General features: G+C 44.8%; 1 protein-coding gene across 40 annotated transcripts in view; it reads left to right on the top strand.

The window, feature by feature from the left end:
* Positions 1 to 19,362, top strand: part of clasp1a (cytoplasmic linker associated protein 1a) — a 414,750-nt gene extending 395,388 nt beyond the window's left edge. For all 40 annotated transcript variants that reach the window (XM_072470321.1, XM_072470304.1, XM_072470277.1 and 37 more), the window contains 3 exons: positions 2,788 to 2,994; positions 7,278 to 7,394; positions 14,446 to 19,362. In XM_072470321.1, the coding sequence (XP_072326422.1) occupies positions 2,788 to 2,994; positions 7,278 to 7,394; positions 14,446 to 14,532 (411 nt within the window). In that variant the 3' untranslated portion in view covers positions 14,533 to 19,362. The remainder of the gene's footprint in view (positions 1 to 2,787; positions 2,995 to 7,277; positions 7,395 to 14,445) is intronic.
* Positions 19,363 to 25,344: the final 5,982 nt, after the last annotated feature.

The raw sequence follows: 25,344 nt of genomic DNA, 5'->3' as shown, positions 1-25,344 counted from the left end.
AGGTGTGGAATGAAGCCCTTTGCAGGGGTCAATCACATGCCTTCATGTGCTTGGCTAAGTTTTTAAAAAATGTTTGAACTAAAGGGCAATTTAGTGTGGCTAATCCACCTACCTGCACATCTTTAGTTGTGGGGATGAGAACCACAATGACATGGGGGAGAATGTGAAAACTCACACGGACAGTGACTTGGATGGGATCAAATCTGGGGCCTTGGAGCCGTGAGAGGCAGGGCTAACCACTGCGCCATCGTGCCACCCATGTATCGGCTAAGGTTTGATTCAATTCAAGGTGATGCATAGAGCACGTCGGACTGAAGCGAGGATGAGTGGATTTTTCTCTGGGGTGGAGGGCAAGCTACTCTCAGGTGGGGGGGGTGGCTGCTAACCACACTCGTATTCTGGTCTTCTCCCAAGTTGGTAAGCTTCTGGGCCTCTTTCTTAATTTTGATTTATTTTATTTATTGTCACGTACTATGTACCGAAGTACAGTGAAAAGTATTTTTCTGCGTCCGAGGGAACGTACACAGTACGTACGTAGTAGACAAAAAGAATAATCAACAGGGAACATTGACAAATGGTACATCGACAAACAGTGATTGATTACAGTTCGGAACAAGGGGTCAAACAAAGCAAATACCTGCGCAAGAGCAGCATAGGGTGTCGGTGAATCGTGTTCTTACAGGGAACAGATCAGTCCGAGGGAGAGTTGTTGAGGAATCTTGTAGCTGTGGGGAAGAAGCTGTTCCTATATTTGGATGTGCGGGTCTCAGACTTATGTACCTTCTGCCTGATGGAAGGTCTGGAAGAAGGCAATGCCTGGGTGGGAGGGAGTCTCTGATAATGCTGTCTGCCTTCCTGAGGCAGCAGGAGGTGTATACAGAATCAATGTGAGAGTGCAAGCTTGTGTGATGCGTTGCGCTGAGTTCACCACACTGAAGTTTCTTGCGATCTTGGACTGAGCAGTTGCCATACCAAGCTACATGGTTCTTCAACACCTTGTCGGAGACATTCAATGCAGATTTGGATCCATGTCTGCTGGTGGCCATATTTGGGATATCAGACTCACCGGTGCTTCAGTCGGGAGTGAAGGCAGATGACCTCGCCTTTGTGTCGTATATAGCCTAGAGATTAGTTCTGCTTGGGTGGAGGTCTCCTACTCTGCCTAGTGCCTCGGCTTGGTTGGGTGACCTTGCATCTTTTTTTTTTACACGTGGAGAAGGTTAAATACACCATTAGAGGATCGGTAGAAGAGTTCTGTCTAAGATGGCAGCCATTCATTTCCTTTTTTAAGGAGCTAGTCACCATCATCTCTTCGGGGGTTTGGCTTAGTTTTTGCGGTTAAAGTGAATATGTTAATAAAGTTAACAGGTTCAGACAGATAGATGGGTGACCGCCAGGAGAGGCAGGCAGGTAAGGCAGGAACCTACTGTGGCTATTCCCCTCTCAAACGGGTATACCATTTTGGATACTGTTGGGAGGGATAGCCTCTCAGGGGAAAGGTACCAGCAGCAGCCAGGCCTGCAGCACCACAACTGGTTCTACTGGCCCTTCAGGGAGCTGCATGGGACTGGAAATGCTCTCATGGCTGCCTGTATAAAGCATCCGGAATTTAATCTCTGTTTAGGAAGTAGTATTTTAGATATGTACCAGGCAGTAAAGCGTAATATCTTTTAAAAAATATATATTTATTAAAGTTTTTTAACACAATTTTTCTCCCTTACAAACAATAACCCCCCCCGTAACAAAATAACGAGAAATCGCGCAGAGCAAGATATATACATGGCAAAATTATATATTTACACAGCTTTGTACACTGGCCCTCACCTGTATGTGCCAGTTTCCCCAACCCTTCATGTTATCTCTTGCTCATCCACCCTCCCAGGCAGTCCCCCTCCCCCCCCCCCCCCCCCCCCCCCCTCCCAGGACGTCCCCCTCCACCCCCCCAAGGTTGCTGCTGCTGACCGACCTTCCTCTAACGCTCCGCGAGATAGTCTAGGAACGGTTGCCACCGCCTGTAGAACCCCTGCGCAGACCCTCTCGAGGCGAACTTAATCCTCTCCAACTTTATGAACCCAGCCATATCATTTATCCAGGCCTCCAGGCTGGGGGGCTTCGCCTCCTTCCACATTAGCAAGATCCTTCGCCGGGCTGCTAGGGACGCAAAGGCCAGAATGCCGGCCTCTTTCGCCTCCTGCACTCCCGGTTCGTCCACTACTCCAAATATTGCTAGCCCCCAGCTTGGCTTGACCCGGACTTTCACCACCTGAGATATTGCTCCCGCCACTCCTCTCCAGAACCCCTCCAGTGCCGGGCATGACCAAAACATATGGACATGGTTCGCCGGGCTCCCTGAGCACCTTCCACATCTGTCCTCTACCCCAAAGAACCTACTCAACCTCGCCCCCGTCAAGTGCGCTCTGTGGACCACCTTAAATTGTATCAGGCTGAGCCTGGCACACGAGGAGGAGGAATTGACCCTACCTAGGGCATCAGCCCACAGACCTTCCTCGATCTCCTCCCCCAGCTCCTCCTCCCATTTACCCTTCAACTCTTCTACCAGCGCTTCCCCCTCTTCTTTCAACTCCTGGTGTATTTCTGACACCTTGCCCTCCCCGACCCATACACCCGAGATCACCCTAAGTAAAGTGTAATATCAAAAGTGAAGAATCATAGACGTTTATAGCAGAGGAGGAGGCCATTCGGCCCATTGTGGCATGTGTGTGTTTTTACTTTTTTCCAGGTTTCTCTCTAATTTACTGCACTAAACTTGAATTTTCCCTCTTTAAGGTGGTAAGAGCTGCAGAAGAAGCTGCTTCCACTTTGGCAAGCTCCATTCATCCTGAACAGTGCATCAAAGTGCTCTGCCCAATCATCCAGACAGCTGACTACCCCATCAATCTAGCTGCCATTAAGATGCAAACAAAGGTGACAGAGAGGATCACGAAGGAATCTCTTCATCAGCTTCTTCCAGACATCATCCCAGGGTTACTTCAGGTACTTACAACTCAAAATACTTAGGCAAATTAATTTACCTCTTTGTTATTTTGTTCACCATTCAGTGAGTAACCTGATATCATCACCAGAAATAAATGGTGCTGATCCCTTTAGGAACTTGTTTCACAAATAAACACTGTACCTGAGTGTAGGAAAATCCAAACCGGAATGGCAACACAGCAAAGGGTGGGAGCAAAAGCTAACCTGAATGATACAACAGGAAGTTTGCTTCAGTTGTAACTTTAGATATCTGCCTTCAAGGCAGGAATTAATTTACCAGCTACCAAACTAACATGTCAAATAATAAACCATAGCTAAATTAATATTTTTAAGGTTCACGATATAAATCAAATGCGCGTGACCAGATTAGTGTTTTTTATCAAATAAGATCTTATAAGATGGGCAGTGTGGTGGCACAGTGGTTAGCACAGCACAAGGGACCCAGGTTCGATTCTAATTTTGGGTGACTGTGGAGTTTGCACATTCTCTTTGGGTGAGTTTCCTCCGGTTTCTCCTACAGTCCAGAGATGTGCAGGTTAGGTGGATTGGCCGTGCTAAATTGCCCCTTACTGTACAACGGTCAGGTGGTGTGTAGGGATAGGATGGAAGAGTGGGCTTGGATTGGGGTGTGCTCTCAGTTGGCGCAGAGTTGATGGGCCGAATGGCCTCCTTCTGCACTGTAGGGAATTCTTGAAGCTAAATGTTGCATGATCCACAAATTTTCTAATGTTTCAGTGTAATATGCTATGTAGCCAGCTACTTCCTAAAAAGGTATTCTATTTGTATTGTTGTGCATTCTTTGTAGATTCCAAGTAATCTGCATAAGTTATTCATAGAATGGTAGAATCCCTACAGTGCAGAAGGAGGCCATTTGGCCCATCGAGTCTACACTGACCCTCCAAACGAGCACCCCACCAAGGCCCACTCTTTCACCCTATCCCAGCAACCCCACCTAACCTTTTGGACACTGGGCAATTCAGCATGACCAATCCACATAATCGAGACACCTTTGGATTGTGGGAGACAACCGGAGCACCCGGAGGAAACCCACGCAGTCACGGGGGAGAATGTACAAACTCCACAGTCACGCGTGGCTGGAATTGAACCCGGACTCCTGGCACTGAGTCGGCAGTGCTAACCACTGTGCAACCGTGCCGCCCCAAAAGTTGCGAATTACAGCATGTTCACCCCGATAAATGGACTGAACGGAGACTCACAGGTACAACAATGGCGAGGGTAGAATTCAAACACAAGTGTGCAGAGAACAATGAATTAGCAGTCTACCGTCTTAACTTCTCGTCCACCTCATCACGAAGCCTATGATTATGATGTGACCTTTATTGTAAGCATTTCTGGCTTCAAGACTCAGTGAAATTACCTTGTGTCCATCACCCTTCAGCCAGTGATACGTTTCTGCGCTTTTACAGTGTTCATATTTTGGATGTTTCTTTCCTTTTGCATATACACTTCAATTAATAGTATGCTTGAGCAGCTTGGAAAATGTGCATATTGGAGCGAGACAGCTAGTCTCGCTTTAATATGTAGTTCCCTAAGGTAACCAAGGCATTGAGGATTATCCGCTTTGCCTTCGAGACCCTCGGGCGAGCACCATTCAATACTGGTCTTCACAAATGGAACGGCACTCGTGGGGGTATCCCCGGGGATTGGAGGTGCCCAGGTGCAAGCCCTCTGGCCTGGGTAGAACCCTGCCAGTGCCACCTCGATGCCAGTCTGGCACTTGCCAAGCTGGTATTTTTTGTGCAGGGGGTGCCTTGTGGGGGTGGGGCACTGAACCCACTCGCTATGAGACATAAATTTGGTTAATTTGTGCCTTAAGTCAGAAGGTTGTGACACTTCAGGACTTGAGCACAAAAACCAAAGCTGACACATCCAGTGTAGTATTAAGAAAGTGCTACACTGTCAGCTGTACCAGTTTTTGGAAGAAACATTAACTGGAGGTCCAGTTTGCAGTCTCAGTGAACTTAAAAAGATCCCCGGATAGTATTTAGACGCAAAACAGGAGAGTTATCCACAGCATAAATGTTGTAAATATAGCAAATTGTCATTTTATATATCTTTTGCAGCAAGTTATTAAAACCTGGGTTAAGATGCATACACGCAGTATGATGCTAGAGTGATGATTAAGGTGCAATAAAAGGGAAGTAATCATTGATTTGCAAGTGAAGTGTTCTGCTGATAGATCTTGAGAACCATTTGCTTGTTTACAGATAGCTAGCTAATGGAATATTGTTAGGTTTGATGGACCCTGAGATGTAGATAATGAGGGTTATTGTATTTGATCCTGGCTGAACAAGTCAAAGAACATCTTGTAAGAAGAGGAAAAAAGAGGGCATTATGCTTTGGATACAGATGATGTAATTGATGGGAGAGCCAGATCTGTCTGAAGAGTCCGTAGGTCCTAGAACTCTAATCTAAACAGAGCTGTTTCAGTTTGGGCCTGAAAGGTGTGTTCTCCAAAGATTCTGCACAGAGAAAAGCAAGAAAAACCCTGGTTGTTAACTTTATTCATGAGTGCTACTTAATATATGTTGGTTTGCTTAATTGGAATATATTGGCAGGTTTAGGAAAATAGTTGCGGTTCTTAAGAGTTGTTGTTGTAACTGTCAATCTTTTTCTCTGTTGCTATTATGATTAATTCAGTGATTAAATTAAAGTTTGTTTTAACATCAAAGATATCTTTTGGTCAGTGTTATCATTCCTGTGTTACAGTAACATTTCCTCACTTTTACGAATTGAAAATAGCTGGGCTCTCATCCAGGATCGTAACATAAATAAAAACAGGAAGTGCTTGAAAACTCCAGGTCCGGCAGCATCTGTGAACAGAGTCCATGGGCGGGATTCTCCCCTACCCGGCGTCGGGCCGCCCCAAAGGTGCGGAATCCTCCGCACCTTCAGGGGCTAGGCCCACCCCGGAGTGGTTTGCGCCCCGCCGGTCGGCGGGAAAGGGGCTTGGCGCCATGCCAACCGGTGCCAAAGGGCCTCTGCGAGTTGGCGCATGTGCGGGGGTGCCAGCGCATGCTGGCATCATCCCCGCGCATGCGCAAAGGGCTTTGTTTCCGCACCGGGAATGGCGGACCGGTACAGCCTCCGGTGTGGAAGGATAGAGTGCCCCCACGGCACAGGCCTGCCCGCGGATCGGTGGGCCTCGTTCACGGGCCAGGCCACCGTGGGGCAACTCCCGGGGCCAGATCCCCCCCATGCCCCTCCAAGAACCCCAGAGCCCGCCCGCGCCGCAAGGTCCCGCCGGTAAGCGACCTACTCCAATTTACACAGACTGGTCTGGCAAAAGACGGGCGGGTCTTCGGCCCATCGCGGGCCAGAGAATTCGGGCAGCCCCGGCGCCCATTGAGTCGCGCCGGATCCCACCATTCTCTGAGGCGGGCGGCGCGACTCACACCGGGCCAATTATTGGGGGGGCCGGAGAATTGGGGGGCGGGAGCGGGATTCACGCCGACCCCCGGCGATTCTCCAACCCGGCGGAGGGGTCGGAGAATCCCGTCCCATATGACCTTTCTGCAGACATTATCCCCAGCATCCTGGGTCCCTCAATCAACATCGTAAAAATATTATCTGGTCATTATCACTTGCTGTTTATGGGGGATTGCTGTGCACCACCTTTCCTACATAACAACAATGACTATACATCAATAGCATGTCATTGACGGGGAAGGTGAGACTAAATCTGACGACACTTTCAAGAGCCAATAGAGGCACGACGGATTGAATGGTGACCTATGTTACAATATTCTCTGATGTGGAGATGTCAGCGTTGGACTGGGGGTGAGCACAGTAAGAAGTCTTACAACACCAGGTTAAAGTCCAACAGGTTTATTTCAAATCACTAGCTTTCGGAGCACTGCTCCTTGAAAATGAAATGAAAATCACTTATTGTCACAAGTAGGCTTCAAATGAAGTTACTGTTAAAAGCCCCTCGTCGCCACATTCCGGCGCCTGTTCAGGGAGGCTGGTACGGGAATTGAACCCACGCTGCTAGCCTGCCTTGTTCTGCTTTAAAAGCTAGCTTTTTAGCCTACTGTGCTAAACCAGCCCTATATATAGTCTATATGTATGTTTCTGGAACCCACCTCTTCATTCACCTGAGGAAGGAGTAGTGCTCCAAAAGCTAGTGATTTGAAACAAACCTATTGGACTTTAACCTGGTGTTGGAAGACTTCTTATAATATTCTCTGTGATTGTCTAAAATGTATTCGGTTAGAATTCTGTATGCTTTCAGTGCTATTTAGTTATTGTTTTTGTTATAGGGGTATGACAACACAGAAAGCAGTGTGCGTAAAGCAAGCGTGTTTTGCTTGGTGGCAATTTATTCTGTAATTGGAGAAGAGCTGAAACCTTACCTTGCACAGCTCACAGGAAGTAAGGTAGGTGCACGCGCATGAAATCCTTGTACATTTGAATATTATCCCTCCTCTGGCCTTTCTTTGATCGCAAGTTTGGATCACTGACTTATTGGTAAAATTTTGAAAGTCTTGCGTTAAAATAATCAAGGAAAGTCATAGAAATGTGCTAGGAATCTGTGTTAAGGGTGAGTTGGTGGTGTAGTGATGTCGTCACTGGACTAATAATCCAGCGGGTCAAACTAATGCTCTAGGAACATGGATTCCAGGGCAGTTGGTGGAATTTGAAATATATTAATAAAATCTGGAATTGGAAAGCTGGTCTGAGTAATGATTATGAATCTATCATTGACTGTCGTAAAAGCCCATTTGTTTCACTAATGTCCTTCAGGGAGGGAAATCTGCCATCCTTACCTGGTCTGTCCTGCATGTGACTCCAGACCGCAGCAATGCTGTTGATTCTTAACTGCCCTCTGAAATGTCCTTGTCAATGTCACCTCCATCCTATGAAATATTAAAGAGAAAATATAATACGGCATGACAATGGAGAAATACTAAATTCAGTAAAACTGATCCCATTGAAAACCTTGTACTAATTTGACTTAGTAGTATTTAGTGAGCAAACTCTTGAATTGACATTTCCCTTGTCGATTTCCTGATTATTGAATTCACTGATCGGTTGAAGTTGGAGTCAATGCTACAGTTGGACTCCGCATACCTAGGCTGGTTTAAGTTGGGGTGAATGGGGTTCTGTTCTTGACCACTGCCCAGTCACTCCTGCGAAGAATGGATACTTAGGTTGCTTGTGGAACTATATTCCAGCAAGTCGGTGCATATCATAGAATTTGCAGTGCAGAAGGAGGCCATTCGGCCCATCGAGTCTGCACCAGCTCTTGGAAAGAGCACCCTGCCCAAGGTTCACACCTCCACCCTATCCCTATAACCCAGTAACCCCATCCAACACTAAGGGCAATTTTGGACACTAAGGGCAATTTAGCATGGCCAATCCACCTAACCCACACATCTTTGGACTGTGGGAGGAAACCGGAGCACCCGGAGGAAACCCACGCACACACTGGGAGGATGTGCAGACTCCGCACAGACAGTGACCCAAGCCGGGAATCGAACCTGGGACCCTGGAGCTGTGAAGCAATTGTGCTATCCACAATGCTACCGTGCCTACCGTGCGTAGTTAGAGATGGAGGAAGAACAGTAAAACAGTGTTAGTGATGATTTCAGTGGGTGAATGCACATGACAACTTTAATTTCAAGTTGGAGTTAGCAATTGAGAATGATACCTTCCTCAACCTCCATCATTGATTTGAGCCCCAGTCTGTCCATCCCCTCCCCTTGCACGTAAATCACTCTGGTACTTTTTAATGTTGTGAGCTCTATGTAAATACAAGTTGCTGTGACATTCAAGATAAAGGTACCTTTTGAAGGTAAGTAAAAATGCTCCATGCTGACCTTAGAAGGTCAAAGTTACCAAACTCTAGGATAATTTAGGATTCATTTACTTCCCTGTGATGAACGATGGATAAGAACAGAAATCTTTACTTGAGGGGGTCAGACCAATGAAGGAGGCAGCTGAAGTTGCTATTGAAGAGTTCTGTTTTAAGGAAGCTTTTGAAGTTGGGCAAAATGTAGCAAGAAATTATGTTCTGGAAGGAATGTGGGTGTGAGGTCAAGGTGATTAGTGACTCTGCCACTGATGGGAGCATGCAAGGTTGTTAGTTTAGGTAGTTATCTGTAGGACCTTCCTCATCAGGAAAAAATATAAAAAATATTTAAGAAATACTGAATGCTAACTCTTTCTAATTACCACCGGCTTGCTATCTTTCTCCTGTTCACTATTTCCATTCCCAACCCCTCTATATGGGGGGTAGAATGGTTGATTTTGTCGTTTGTGGGGGCAGGTAAGGTGGCAAGGATTAGGAGGTCGGTACTTCAGAGAGGGTGATATTCAGGAGGCCGGGCAGAGCCTTTGACAAGTGGGGGGGTGTTCTCCACTTGGATCAGGACCAGAGCATATGCGCATGATTGGTTGGGCCCCTTCCACACCGCCCGCAAGTATCCTCCACGCCTGCAAACAACCAGCTCACCCTCGACTTTGTCAGGTGCACTCTATGTACTATATGTACTATCTTTAGCTGTACCAACCCCTGCCTCGCACATGAGGTTGAGGCATTAGAACATAGAACATTACAGCGCAGTACAGGCCCTTCGGTCCTCAATGTTGCGCCGACCTGTGAAACCAATCTAAAGCCCATCTACACTATTCCTTATCATCCATATGTTTATCCAATGACCATTTAAATGCCCTTAATGTTGGCGAGTCAACTACTGTTGCAGGGCATTCCACGCCCTTACTACTCTCTGAGTAAAGAACCTACCTCTGACATCTGTCCTATATCTATCTCCCCTCCCTCAATTTAAAGTTATGTCCCCCTCATGCTAGCCATCACCATCCGAGGAAAAAGGCTCTCACTGTCCACCCTATCTAATCCTCTGATCATCTTGTATGCCTCAATTAAGTCATCTCTTAACCTTCTTCGCTCTCACAAAAACAGCCTCATGTCCCTCAGCCTTTCCTCATAAGATCTTCCCTCCATACCAGGCAACATCCTGGTAAATCTCCTCTGCACCCTTTCCAATGCTTCCACATCCTTCCGATAATGCGGCGACCAGAACTGCACGCAATACTCCAAATGCGGCTGCACCAGAGTTTTGTACAGCTGCAACATGACCTCATGGCTCCGAAACTCAATCCCTCTACCAATAAAGGCTAACACACTACACCTTCTTAACAACCCTCTCAACCTGGGTGGCAACTTTCAGGGATCTATGTACATGGACACCGAGATCTCTCTGCTCATCCACACTACCAAGAATCTTATCATTAGCCCAGTACTCTGTATTCCTTTTACTCCTTCCAAAATGAATCACCTCACACGTTTCTGCATTAAACTCCATTTGCCACCTCTCAGCCCAGCTCTGCAGCTTATCTATGTCCCTCTGTAACCTGCAACATCCACACTGTCCACAACTCCACCGACTTTAGTATCATCTGCAAATTTACTCAACCATCCTTCTACGCCCTCCTCCAGGTCATTTATAAAAATGACAGTACGAAGTCTTACAACACCAGGTTAAAGTCCAACAGGTTTGTTTCGATGTCACTAGCTTTCGGAGCGCTGCTCCTTCCTCAGGTGAATGAAGAGGTCTGTTCCAGAAACACATATATAGACAAATTCAAAGATGCCAAACAATGCTAGGAATGCGAGCATTAGCAGGTGATTAAATCTTTACAGATCCAGAGATGGGGTAACCCCAGGTTAAAGAGGTGTGAATTGTCTCAAGCCAGGACAGTTGGTAGGATTTCGCAGGCCAGATGGTGGGGGATGAATGTAATGTGACATGAATCCCAGGTCCCGGTTGAGGCCGCACTCATGTGTGCGGAACTTGGCTATAAGTTTCTGCTCGGCGATTCTGCGTTGTCGCGGGTCCTGAAGGCCGCCTTGGAGAACGCTTACCCGGAGATCAGAGGCTGAATGCCCTTGACTGCTGAAGTGTTCCCCGACTGGAAGGGAACATTCCTGCCTGGTGATTGTTGCGCGATGTCCGTTCATTCGTTGTCGCAGCGTCTGCATGGTCTCGCCAATGTACCACGCTTCGGGACATCCTTTCCTGCAGCGTATGAGGTAGACAACGTTGGCCGAGTCGCACGAGTATGTACCGCGTACCTGGTGGGTGGTGTTCTCGCGTGTAATAGTGGTATCCATGTCGATGATCTGGCACGTCTTGCAGAGATTACCATGACAGGGTTGTGTGGTGTCGTGGTCACTGTTCTGAAGACTGGGTAGTTTGCTGCAAACAATGGTTCGTTTGAGGTTGCGCGGCTGTTTGAAGGCAAGTAGTGGGGGTGTGGGGATGACCTTGTGGTACAGACGCTCCCCCACCATCTGGCCTGCGAAATCCTACCAACTGTCCTGGCTTGAGACAATTCACACCTCTTTAACCTGGGGTTACCCCATCTCTGGATCTGTAAAGATTTAATCACCTGCTAATGCTCGCATTCCTAGCATTGTTTGGCATCTTTGAATTTGTCTATATATGTGTTTCTGGAACAGACCTCTTCATTCACCTGAGGAAGGAGCAGCGCTCCGAAAGCTAGTGACGTCGAAACAAACCTTGTTGGACTTTAACCTGGTGTTGTAAGACTTCGTACTGTGCTCACCCCAGTCCAACGCCGGCATCTCCACATCATAAAAATGACAAACAGCAGTGGCCCCAAAACAGATCCTTGTGGTACACCACTAGTAACTGAACTCCAGGCTGAACATTTCCCATCAACCACCACCCTTTGTCTTCTTCCAGCTAGCCAATTTCTGATCCAAACTGCTAAATCACCTGCTGCAACATCTCACACCACAAACCCTCCTCCATCGCCATCCCCAGTTCCTCCTCCCACTTAATTAACCCCCTGAAGAGATGCCATATCCTCCTCCAACATAGCTGAGATGACACCACGCCCCTCCATCCCCTCCCAACAACGAGGAAGGTGGTGCCACCGGAAAAGTCGGAAAAACCTGCATATACCTTAAAACCTCCCCTCATGGGATCCCAAACTTCTCCCCCAACTCCTTCAAACTCGTAAAACGCCCTTCTAGAAATAGGTCCTTCATTCCCATCACCCCTTGCTCCTCCCATCCCCGAAACCTAGCATCCATCCTCGCTGGCTCAAATCCAATGATCCCTCAGATCGGCATCAACTTTGACCCCGCCCCAAAACTAAAGTGCTGCCGAAATTATTTCCAATAATTTTTTTTAAATAAATTTTGTGTACCCAATTAATTTTTTCCAATTAAGGGGCAATTTAGCATGGCCAATCCACCTAGTCTACACATCTTTTGGGTTGTGGGGCCGAAACCCACGCAAACTCCACACGGACAGTGACCCAGAGCCGGGATCGAACCTGGGACCTTGGTGCCGTCAGACTGTAGGGCTAACCCACTTCACATATTTTTAACTTGGCAGCATAACCGGGCTCCCTGAATACATCCCTGGGGCAAAGGGGAGGGTCGCCGTTGCCAGCGCCCGCAACCCCGACTTCTTACAAGAGCCTGCCTCCATCCTCACCCACAAAGCCTCCGACTCCCTGCTCCAGCCCCGCACCTTTTCCACATTCGCCGCCCAATAATAAATCAACAGGTTTGGAAGAGCCAAGCCCCCCGACTGACCCCTCTCTGAAGTACCGACCTCCTAATCCTTACCACCTTACCTGCCTCCACAAACGACAAAATCAACCGTTCCACTCCTCTGAAAAACGTTTTCAGCAAAAAGATCGGTAGGCACTGAAATAAAAATAATAACTGCGGCAACAGAAGAATGTTTAGCAGGACAACTTAAAACAAAGACTTGCTCTATAGTTGGGTACAAGGCCACATAAAATTCTGCCCTCTTCTGCCCCGGAGTCTTGGTGACTCAGAATGTTTAGAGCTTTATACTGTGTGAGAATTGTTTTAGAAATTTAGCTGCTTCTGCTTATAAATTAATCAAAAGGAAAGCAAGGATATCTTGTGTGCAACATAAACTTGGAGTTAAAGGAGAAACTTGCATGGCTTCCTGCAAACTAAATCTTAATGGTCCATTATTTTCACCCCAATTTTGAGTGGAGAATAGGATATATCTAAAGAATGAACACCTTGTGTGAAAGTGAGGAACCAGCAATTTATTTGAGCTTAACAATCCTGATTTCTAATGTGGAAGGATTGTTTTAGAGTACCTTGCCAGAATTTATCAGGGACATTAACAACATTTGGCTATGGTGGACACATACGTGTATATTTGCATGGTTTAGTCACACCTATGTGTTATCTTTTGATGGTACATAAGTTAGTTCTACCTTGTCAAAACCCGTAACCTTTACAGAATGAAATATTTTGTTAGTTTCGAAGATTGAATTATTGGACATTGTCCAGGTCTTGCTGCATTTATACATGGACTATTCCAGTGTCCAGGTCTTGCTGCATTTATACATGGACTATTCCAGTATTTGTGATGGAATATGTGAGCAGTTCATTTTATTTGGTCTTGGGATATGAGCATCACTAGCAACGTCAGCAACTATTGTTCTTAAACTGAGTCGCTTGCTAGGCCATTTCAGACCGTGGTTGAGTCATAAAATTTACAGTGCTGAAAGAGGCCATTCAGCCCATCGAATCTGCACCAGCCCTTGGAAAGAGAATCCTACGTAAGCCCACACCTCCACCCTATCCCTGCAACCTAGATTCACGAGGTTGATCCCAGAGTTGAGGGAATTAGATTATGACGAGAGGTTGAGTAGACTGGGACTGTACTCATTGGAGTTCAGAAGGATGCGGGGGATCTTATTGAAACATATAAAATTATGAAGGGAACAGATAGGATAGATGCGGGCAGGTTGTTTCCACTGGTCGGGGAAAGCAGAACTAGGGGGCATAGCCTCAAAATAAGGGGAAGTAGATTTAGGACCGAGTTTCGGAGGAACTTCTTCACCCAAAGGGTTGTGAATCTCTGGAATTCCTTGCCCAGTGAAGCAGTTGCGGCTCCTTTAAACGTTTATAAGAAAAAGATAGATACCTTTCTAAAGAATAAAGGGATTCGGGGATATGGTGCACGGGCCGGAGAGTGTAGCTGAGTCCACAAAGATCAGCCATGATCTCATTGAATGGCGGAGCAGGCTCGAGGGGCCAGATGGCCTACTCCTGTTCCTAGTTCTTATGTTCTAACCCAGAAACCCCACCGAGTCAACCACATTGTTGTGGATCTGAAGTCATATGTAGGCTAGACTGGTTAAGGATGGCCAATTTTGTCCCCTGAAGGACATTAAAAACCCTTCTGGTTCACTACTGAGACTGGCATTTTCTTCCAGCTTTATTGTTTCAAGCATTAGTCCGAGCCTCTGGATTACGAGCCAGATTAATACTTCACTATTTAAATACTACATTATTTAAATGGTTAATACTTGAAGTAAATACTTGCAAGCATTGCTTTTTTTAATGAAGTCACATAAAAATATTTGACTCTTTTGCAGATGAAATTATTAAATTTGTATATAAAAAGGGCCCAGACGACAAACAGCAACAGTAGCTCATCGTCAGATGTGTCGAGTCATAGTTAACGGATGGCAGTCGTGTTTCTTTAGACGGATGAAGCCGTGCCTCTTCAGAGACCTTTCTGCTCAAATTTTGAAATCCACGTGCCCTTGGGAGTGAAAAATTGCTGCACATCAGTGTTTGTTCTTAAGTAATATATGCAGTTGCTTAGCTTTAATCTTACAGCTGTTATTTAATCATAATGTGATGCCTGTTTGAACATGTGACATATGAATAAAAGGAGGCCTGTAGTGAGTCTTTGACTGTCCCGTGGTGACATCGAGTGAAGAAGCACTGATTCTGGGTTAGACTAATTCACCTTTAAACCTAAAGTATGTGACATACATACTTAATATCAGAGTATTGTTCCACATGATGTTGTAATTTAAAGTATTAAGCATAAACAAATTGCTGTTAAATTTCAATAGATATGATCTTGTCATACTATTTCTTAGCAACCATTTGTTTAGACCTGTCAAGTTCATTGCTGAGCCAAATTATATCTCGCTGGACTGGACTTTTCCTACTACACAAGATGAAAGCAAAAAAGTACTGCCAATATTTCACACTTTGATTTTTAAATTGCATTGTCAGCCATGTGCCATCTACCATTTAAGATTTGCATGGCAACACTAAAAAAGCATGATATTGCTTTGTGGGAACCTGTAACACTGCAGTTCGATACAAACTCAAGAACTACTGTGTTATAGACCTGTTTTCTTTTTAGCTACTGTATTTTCTTTTCGCTCTCTATCTTTCCTTCCCCATCCTTGGACATTTAATTGGAAATGCAGGAAAAAAAAAACCTGGATTGTGCCCCTATCCTTGCCTTCGCAAGAACTGAGAAAACTCGTCTAAATAGGGCAACTGAGGTAATATCAGCTGAGAATGATATCTGAACTTGCAGTCCTCGGTTTGGGAGCTGTACTGTCGTTGCAGGTTTGGAAAAACCCATTTAACTCCTAACATTAGATTTTATGCAATGGAATGTACAAACAGCTATATTTCTATATTTAAAAGCAAATTAAGATCTAATGTGTAATTTAGCAGGCCTATGTTACCGTTCCTCTGAATGTATTAGAGTGAAGTAGGGAAGAAAAGCTGAAATGATCATGCCAAGTTAGACATTACAATTCAGATTTTCATTCCAACTGAATTACAACTGGCTGTCTGAATTACAATTCACGGAAATTGATTTGTCACATCATGATTTTTGCATTATGCTAAGGTGGAAACAAATCTGCAAGCTGTACAAATCGTCAGTCAGCAATTATTCTTATGCTCCAAATGTTTTGTAAAATGTGCAGTCGGAACACTTGCCCACTTAAAGACCCGAATACCAATAATCTTCCCTATCTGCATCCCTCTGGTGACCATCTTTGATTTTGATTGTTCCATCTTCACTAATAATTTTTGCACAGTTGCTGTTTTGTATTTTCTCTCTTGTTCCATGTCTCTATTGTTTGAGTATTTCTACGAAAGCTTTCTTCCGTTGTATCACACATTAGTTCTGAACTTAAGATTCTGAAATGTTACAAGGAGCTGTTCTTTCCCACCATTCGGTCACTGGCAGTGTCTGTCTTGCCCTCCATAATTCAGCAACTTCTGAATTATGACAAATTTTGAAGGAGAGATGGCAAACAAAGATTTCAATGACTGGGGCTGACATGTCTTGTATAGAATCCCTGTCTAAAAAGCACCAAGTGATGCAAAAAAGACAACTCCTCAAGGAGTCTTTTCACAGCAACAAAAGGGGCAAAAAACATTGGGCGGAATCAGAGCGATCAAGAATCTTCCATCCTCAGGGACCATGCCTGTTTCCTCATTGTTTTCTAGGTCGGCACTGGCTAAATATTCTTTCTCTTAAGAACCTGGACAAAGAACTGCCTGTGATGGATGCAGTGGCCACCTCTGGGCTATAATCCACACTGGTGTCCCTTTCTTCTTTTGAACTGATTAAAGGCCAAATAAGATTTCTTTTTGGAAGTTAGTCTAGGTACTCCTGTAGCCGAATAACATTTGAGCCATTGGTGAGCTGCTTTTGTTAAATTGCTACCAGGCAGGATGGGCCTACATGGAAATATAGATGGCCAATCACAGTAACTTTGACCAAAACACTTTTGACTTGAACTAGCTTTTAAGGAAGTAATACGGCCTGGTAGTAGAGCTGTACTCAAATCTGGATCCTGTGTCCATGAGTCCTTCTATTTCCATAAATTATACAATTATTTCCTTTTGTGGAATAATCATTATTTTCACATTGTCACTCTCCTTTATTCATTGTGTCTCAACATCACTTACATGTCTGGAAATTTGATGCAGGTTTTCCACAGTAGTTTTTGATATGGATGTGGTGCTTAAATGTACAGTCCTATTTTTTGAATATCTTTTATTTGTTTTGAGTTTTAAAAAATTGTTTTTGTATTGGTTTTAGTTGAAATTCCAGCTCCCTCCAGTCCCAAGAAATAATTGCTTCAACCTTTCACCACTTTGTAGCACATTGAGGCTTTTTTTCCCTCCGTAACACTTCTGGCAAAGACTAAAGTTGGTCACCTGGGGGAGCTGTTGTAGTATATGCAAAAGGTTACATGAGTTTGCCCTGATATTCTTAATGGGATAGTTGTCCTTGTGATTTTCCTTGACATATTTTACACTGTAGTAAGTAGAGGATAATTTGATTTTTAAAAAATCTTGACTCGACTTACAGATGGGTGATCCAGATATTGTTCATGTATTCAACGCGGCATTGACTAAGGGAAGTGCAACAGCAGAAACTTAGCTATGTAAACATGGTCTTATATAATATATATTATTTCCTGATTTTGTTTGACCAAAGTCATGTAGTCATAAATTCACTGGTTCATTCTCGAGTATCGACATTGGAAAACTGTTGGATATTTTTATGTAAAGTGTTCATCATGATTCTTTTAATTTCTTTAGTACTGTATTTTATGTTTCTGTACCATTGCAAGATTGAAACCATCTAAAAGTTTTTAGTTATTCTTGAAATTAAAGACCTGGTCGAACTGTAAGACATGAAAAATTGCTTCATATTTTCATTTTTATTTTATAAAACAGTAGTTGCAAATGTGAATATGGTTCCTTTTCACCTTTAAGTGAGCCGAGAACTATCTGGCATCTGAACAGATTTAAGTACTACTAACTTTGTAGCTGGTGAGAAAATGTTTCCATAATTCAGTTTTCAATTTCTTGACTTTATACCTTCAAATTGTAGAGTTTTGTATTCTATTCTTTACAATGCAATTCATCTTTCAGAACTACTTTTATCTAATTGTAAAGTATGTGTTGGAATACTGTCTCAAACACTAGGAACGTAGAAAGCTTTGCATCAAATGTACACTCATTATTCCTGGATTTAGGTGGTTTATTTTAATTCATGCCTGCTATATTGGGACCAAAGCACCCCAATTGGAGGATATATCCAGCCACTTTTTTATTTTTAGATTTAGATAGCTTAACATTTAATGAATCATGTTTCTAAAATGTGACTTTAAGGAAGGCAGAAATTGTCCATTCACGTGGTGACAGATGGGCTCAACACAGCGGACTCATTCTGATTTTGAAAATAAAATGCCCCTTATGGCCCGTAGGTTTATCAGATGTAACTCCGACGGCACCCAATTCCAGTACATATTTGTTGGCTATGGTTTAGCTTCTTAACTTTAAAAATACTTGATAGCTATGTTTAAGGTATAGACATCATTACAATGTCCATAATGTTATTCTAAGGTTAATTATTAAGCAACCTGAAACCACCTTGTATACTTCAAGGATATTTGGTTGGTGCATGATGTGTTCTTCATCTTCACTTTCTCTGCTTCTCTTGCACCACTTCACCACACTCCCCCTCCCTCTTACCAATCCTCTCGATCCATTCAGCTGGAAAAGACAAGTGACAATAATGGGCCTTCTTTTATTCCCTCCCAAGTTTTGTTTGTGTGCTATAGGCAGGTTACCGGAATGGATGTGTGATTTATTTTCTTTCTGTAAAGAGGAAAGGATTGCTGCTGTTGTAATTTCTTGAACTATTGGATGTAATGGAAATAATCTCAACTAATTTTCGAAATGGTTGGTTTCCTGAAATATTCCCATCTAATATGTCATGTTTGAGTTATGAACAAAAGGTTCTCTCTTTTTTTGTTGTTGCTAGAAGTGACTGAAATTTTACACCTCAGCAGTTGGCCTGCATGTCGCAGCAGTGTCTCCTATGCCGTTCATCCACCGGCTGCACGAATGGTCTAGGCATGGACGACCGAAATTATACAATCCTGGTGTTTTTACTTGTTTAGTCCTATGGTAGTGTTCTGTTTTGAGGCATGTGGCTTTTTTAAAGGTACACTATGTGTGCTCGCCTTGAACTTCAACTAACTGCAGAAACAAAACCGATGTCAAGAATCTTTTTTGTCATCTGTTTTATGATAGCATACTAACAGCTTACAGAGACTGTGGATAAGTAACGTACATTACTGTCACAACAATGCCCTTCCCTTGATATATAATCAAGCTTACTGTTTTAATGAGGGATGGAAGCCAGGTTTTCTAGACTACACCAGAACTTTGCTAAACTAGTTTAAAATGAAAATGTTGGAGACACATCAATCATCTGAATGATTCCGAGCAGAGTATTCACTGCGCATGTACCTTTTTTCTTGCTTTGTCATATAATATCCATATCGGTATTTATATATTATTTGTTTCATCTGTGTGTATTATGGCAACTGTACAGATAACTACATGGGTTTTGTTAACTTTCACCTGTTGATAGAATTTGCTTAAAAAAGCAACGAAGTAAAACTTCTAAGTTTGCTGTAGAATAAAACCCTACATGAAGAGTTTGCCAACTGTTGAGCCTTTTTATTTGTTCGTTAAAAATGCACCTTGAAATCAATATTTCATTTAGGCACTTGTACAGGGAATAAAGAATAAAGATTCAAAGAAGATTTTGAAGAACTCAATTTCTTTGGGGAATACTTAGTTGCTGTTATTCACTAAACTATTGATTACTTCAACTCCTCTTCCTGGCTCCGATGGTAGCTGATATTTTTAACAGTTCTCTCACCACAGATTTCTGTACCCCTCTCCTTCAAGTCTACCCTCTTCACCCCTGTCAAAAACATAACAGTTGACCTCCTGCAAATTACTATCCCATTTCCAACCTCTTGAAAAGTTCTTGAAGGGGTTGACGCCTCCCAAATCAGTGCCTGTTTTTCTTGGAAGTTTGAATTCCTCAAGTTTAGATCTCCACCCATACCATATAACTGAAATGGTTCTTTATCAAAGTTACAAATGATACCCTATGTAATTGTGACAAAAGTTTATTATTCCTCGTCCTTTTTGATTTATCTGAAAACATGGCATTTTCACAAGTACCAACACGCTGCTCTACCTCTCTCAGCCCTTCTCTAGTGTCTCTAAACTATCAGACTGTTTGTACAACGCCCAGAGCTGGATGAGCAGAAATTTCTTCCAATTCAATCATCTTAAGACTGAAGCCATTGTCTTTGGTCCCTGTGATTAACTCTATTTCCTATCCACTGAGTACATCCCTCTCTTTGACAATTGGCTTGAGGCTGAACAAGACTTCACGACGTGGGGGTCATATTTCAACCCAAGATGAGCTTCCAATGACATAATCCCCATACCATCACCAAGACTGACTGTCTATTTTCACCTCTGCAACATTGCCCGACTCGATCCTTGTCTCAGCTCATCCGCTGCTGAAATCTTCCGTACATTTGTTACCTTCATTCCAAATTATTCCTGAATGGCTTCCCAAGCTCTACCTTCCTTTAGGGCAAAGCTTTCCTGTCTGTCAACCAGCATGTACCAAAACCTATTCACATGCAATTACCCCCCCCATGCTCGGTTGACCTTCAGTGGCTTTCAATTAAGCAACGTCTTGATTTTAAAATCCTCATCCATGTTTTCAAATATTTCTATGGGCTCCCAACCCTCCCTATTTCTGTAAACACTTCCAACACTATAGTCCATGTTGCTCTTATTATTACCTCTTGATATTAATCACTTCACCATGAGTGGCCATTCCTTCAGTTGCCAAGGTTTACCATCTTTACCACCCTACCCCTCTTTCGTCCTTTCAGATTCTCTTTAAACCCGAAAGTTTTTTCATCTGCCCTATTATTTCCGTCTGGGACAGTGCCAATTTTTTGTTTTATAGCAGTGTTGTGAAACACCTTGAGACATTTTAATACATTAAAGATGTTATGTAAATATATGTTTTTGTTTGGAACAATTTTTCAGAATGCCAAAAAAGAGGCCTAATTTAGTAAATGTGCATTTGGCTTCAAACCTCACTTAAATGAATATAATGAGATGAAGGCAAGTGTTGCATTTTTACCAGAAATCAGTGTGCAACATACTTCAACAGAACGTGTAGCTGAGTATGATGCATCAATTTTAAGGAACTTGAATTGAACAGTTCTTGCGCTGACGAATGTTAATATTTCACGTATTATCATATTGGTGAAATTACCGAGTAATTTAACAAGGATTGAAATTAATTTAACATGGATTGAAATGATTTAAATTGTACGGTTACTCATCTTAGTAGCCTTCTCCATGGATCCATATTATTGACAATTAGCTCCTGTGATAAAGATATTGGGCTTGATTTTCATTGTAGAGGCAGGCACTGAAAGGTAGGACATTTCGCAGCTTGACACATCCATCTAAGTGGGGAAAAATCATCTTGCACAACTTCTGTTCTGGGGTGGGTGTAGAAAACATTCAGCATCCCCCCCCCTCCCCACACACACACACACATACTCTTAAACATAGATTGGAGGCAGCTGTATGGGTGCTGAGACAGTCTGGTTAAAAGGTCTGCCTCGGTTCTCTGGAACCAGTTGTGTTCAATATTAGACCTTTTAGCACTGTCACCCTCTATCCATGCCCACACCAACCCATTGGCCCCTCATACCTTCCATACAGCCCTTGCCCCTCGCGTATCTGCAATGGCCACTCATAGCCTAAACTAACCCATGCTTCAACAGAACGTGTACCAGAGTATGACGCATCAATTTTAAGGAACTTGAACAGTTCTTGCGCTGATGAATGTTAATATTTCACTTTTTATCATATTGGTGAAATTACCTAGTAATTTAACATGGATTGAAATTAATTTAACCCCCCCCCCCCCCCATTCCTCTGCTCTGGTTCTTTATAGAACTAACTCATGCTGAATCATGACCCCCACTCATTCCCATTGCCCTTTATAGCCCCATGCCAATTTAGTGTCAATGCACCCTCCATGCAACCTATCATGGGCAGACCTGGAGGCGTTGCTGAGATGAAATAACGTTCTGAATATTACTGATTTCACTTTTATATTAAAAAAAACTTCCTCTCATGAAAGCCCATTCAATGCATTTAAATCCACTCAAGTACTTAATTTCTTACGATAACAAACATTTGTATCCATAGCCCCACAACAAAGACAGTTCTTTAATAACCTCGCAGAGCTGGCATACAAAGCATAAATTAACAGGGACCCCCCTCCCTCTGCGCTGTGATCATAACAGGTTGTGGAAGCAGCCAAGCAGTAATAATGCTATAATGATGGCCCTTCAGATTATGTAAACAAACATTTATTGAAACTGCTAGAACAGATTTTCACTCAAAAAGGCGGGCAGCTTTTTCTTCAAAATGTAAATAACTTGGCAGCTTATCTATTCTATATATTGCATCTGCCTTTCATGAGCATTTAATTCATCATGAAGTTGTGGAACACACATTGATGCTGTTTCTGGAGGGAAAATTGGGCTGGCTCGTTCTGTGCACTGAGTTTAAATGGCCCAGTTGAATTCAAGTTTCATTCGTGCTTCACATCCCACCCCCTTTCCTCTACTGATGTAAATAGTAGTGCCCAAGTCCCATCCACCATTTTCAAACGTCCTTGGAATCTCCCTGCCTGCAAAAATCCAGCCCATTAAGGGGGTGAAGTGGTTGAAAGTGATTTGTGAGACTTCCGGGTGCGGCGATGACCAGCTAAGTGGCACGTTTCGGCAGCTCCCGGTGGAACGGACTTTTGGGCTCTTGATAGGAGCCCCAACGGCAATTTTAACGGCAAAAAACACTGTGCGGTAATCCAGAAGGGAATCCCCCCTGGACACGGATGGAAAGAGAGGAAAGTGGCCGGATTGTGGTGGATCCTCTAGAGCAGCGGCCATGAAGGCAGGCACAAAGCAAGATGGCGTCGGAAGGAGGCAGTTTAATATGGGGCCCTGACCAACGAGTTCCTGCGGCGTTGCGTGGAAGAACTCAAAAAGGAGATGAAGAAGGAGCTGTTGGCCCCGATATTACAAGCGATTGAGGGGCTAAAGGAGGAGCAAAAGACCCAGGAACAGGAGCTTCGGGTCGTGAAGGCAAAGGCTGCTGAGAATGAGGATGACATACAGGGCCTGGTGGTGAAAACGGAGATGCACGAGGCACAACACAAAAGGTGTGTGGAAAGGCTGGAGGTGCTGGAGAATAATGCGAGGAGGAAGAATTTAAGGATTCTTGGTCTTCCCGAAGGTGTAGAAGGGGCGGACGTCGGGGCATATGTGAGCACGATGCTGCACTCGTTAATGGGATCAGAGGCCCCGACGGGTCCGCTGGAGGTGGAGGGAGCCTATCAAGTTATGGCGCGAAGACCGAGGGCTGGAGAAATTCCTCGAGCCATAGTGGTGAGATTTTTCCGATATAAGGACAGAGAGATGGTCCTCAGATGGGCAAAGAAAACTCGGGGCAGTAGGTGGGAGAATGCGGTGATCCGCGTATATCAAGATTGGAGTGCGGAGGTGGCGAGAAGGAGGGCAAGCTTTAATCGGGCCAAGGCGGTGCTGCATAAACGGAAGATTAAATTTGGAATGCTGCAACCGGCAAGACTGTGGGTCACACATCAAGGGAAACACCACTACTTCGAAACGGCAGATGAGGCGTGGACATTTATTGTCGAGGAGAAACTGGAGTGAGCGGGCCAGAAAAAGAACGTTTGGGACAAAGTGGGGGGGGGGGGGGGGGGTGAATATGTGGGATGAAGGGGGGGGAAAAGAGGGAAGAGATGACTTACCAAGTTGTTAATCCTGCGACCCTGTAACTTTTCTCTCTTCCCCAGGAAGCGCAGGCTTTGTTCCCATGCTATGGTAATCACGGCGGGAACAGGGAAGCAGGAAGGAGGGGGCCTCGCACAGTGTGAGCCGAGGTCACGGGGGGAAGCCGAGGTCGGCCAGAGTTTGCTGACTTCTGGGAGCAACATGGGGGGTGCAATTACGCTAGTTTGGGATCTAGCGGGGGGGGGGGGCGTTAACTGGGTTGCTGCTGCTGGGGAGAAGGGGGAGCTGGTATGGGGGGGGGGGTGGTCGGGGCGGGGGGGAGATATGGCTACGTGGGAACCAGGTGAGGAGCTGGATTGAAAAAGGAGATGGCTAGTCGTCAAGGGGGGGGGGGGGGGGGGGGTGGTAAAGAGCCCCCCAACCCGGTTGATCTCGTGGAATGTGAGAGGGCTGAACGGGCCGATTAAGAGGGCACGGGTACTCGCACACCTAAAGAAACTTGAGGCAGATGTGGTTATGCTTCAGGAGACGCATTTGAAGCTGATAGACCAGGTCAGACTACGCAAAGGATGGGTGGGGCAGGTGTTTCATTCAGGGCTAGACGCAAAAAACAGGGGGGTGGCCATACTAGTGGGGAAGCGGGTAATGTTTGAGGCAAAGACTATAGTGGGGGCAGATACGTGATGGTGAGTGGCAAATTGCAAGGGGAGGCGGTGGTATTAGTGAACGTGTATGCCCCGAACTGGGATGATGCCAACTTTATGAGGCGTATGTTAGGACGAATCCCGGACCTAGAAGTGGGGAAGTTGGTAATGGGTGGAGATTTTAATACGGTGCTGGACCCAGGGCTGGACAGATCGAGGTCCAGGACCGGAAGGAGGCTGGCTGCAGCTAGGGTGCTTAAGGACTTTATGGAGCAGATTGGAGGAGTAGACCCCTGGAGATTTAGTAGACCTAGGAGTAAGGAGTTTTTGTTTTCCTCCTATGTCCACAAAGTTTATTCACGAATAGATTTTTTTGTTTTGGGAAGGGCACTGATCCCAAAGGTGACGGGGACGGAGTACACGGCTATAGCCATTTCGGATCATGCTCCACATTGGGTGGACCTGGAGATAGGGGAAGAAAAACAACAGCGTCCACCCTGGAGAATGGACGTGGGATTATTGGCAGATGAGGGGGGGGTGTTTAAGGGTGAGGGGGTGTATTGAAAGGTACTTGGAACTCAATGATAATGGGGAGGTACAGGTGGGAGTGGTCTGGGAGGCGCTGAAGGCAGTGGTTAGAGGGGAGCTGATATCTATTAGGGCACATAAAGGAAAGCAGGAGGGTAGGGAAAGGGAGCGGTTGTTGAAAGACTTCTGAGGGTGGACAGACAATATGCGGAGGCACCGGAGGAGGGACTGTACAGGGAAAGGCAAAGGCTACATGTAGAATTTGACTTGTTGACTACGGGTAATGCAGAGGCACAATGGAGGAAGGCACAGGGTGTACAGTACGAATACGGGGAGAAGGCGAGCAGGTTGCTGGCCCACCAACTGAGGAAAAAGGGAGCAGCGAGGGAGATAGGGGGGGTGAGAGATGAGGAGGGAGAGACGGAGCGGAGAGAGTGAATGGAGTGTTCAAGGCATTTTACGAAAGATTATATGAAGCTCAGCCCCCGGATGGGAAGGAGAGAATGATGTGCTTTCTGGATCAGCTGGAATTTCCTAAGGTGGAGGAGCAGGAGAGGGTGGGACTGGGAGCACAGATTGAGACGGAGGA

This window comes from Scyliorhinus torazame, chromosome 2 (genome assembly GCF_047496885.1).
Source record: "Scyliorhinus torazame isolate Kashiwa2021f chromosome 2, sScyTor2.1, whole genome shotgun sequence".
In the NCBI taxonomy this organism is placed as follows: domain Eukaryota; kingdom Metazoa; phylum Chordata; class Chondrichthyes; order Carcharhiniformes; family Scyliorhinidae; genus Scyliorhinus; species Scyliorhinus torazame.
Note: the sequence above shows the minus strand (reverse complement) of the source record. Positions and strands in the feature narration are given on the sequence as shown.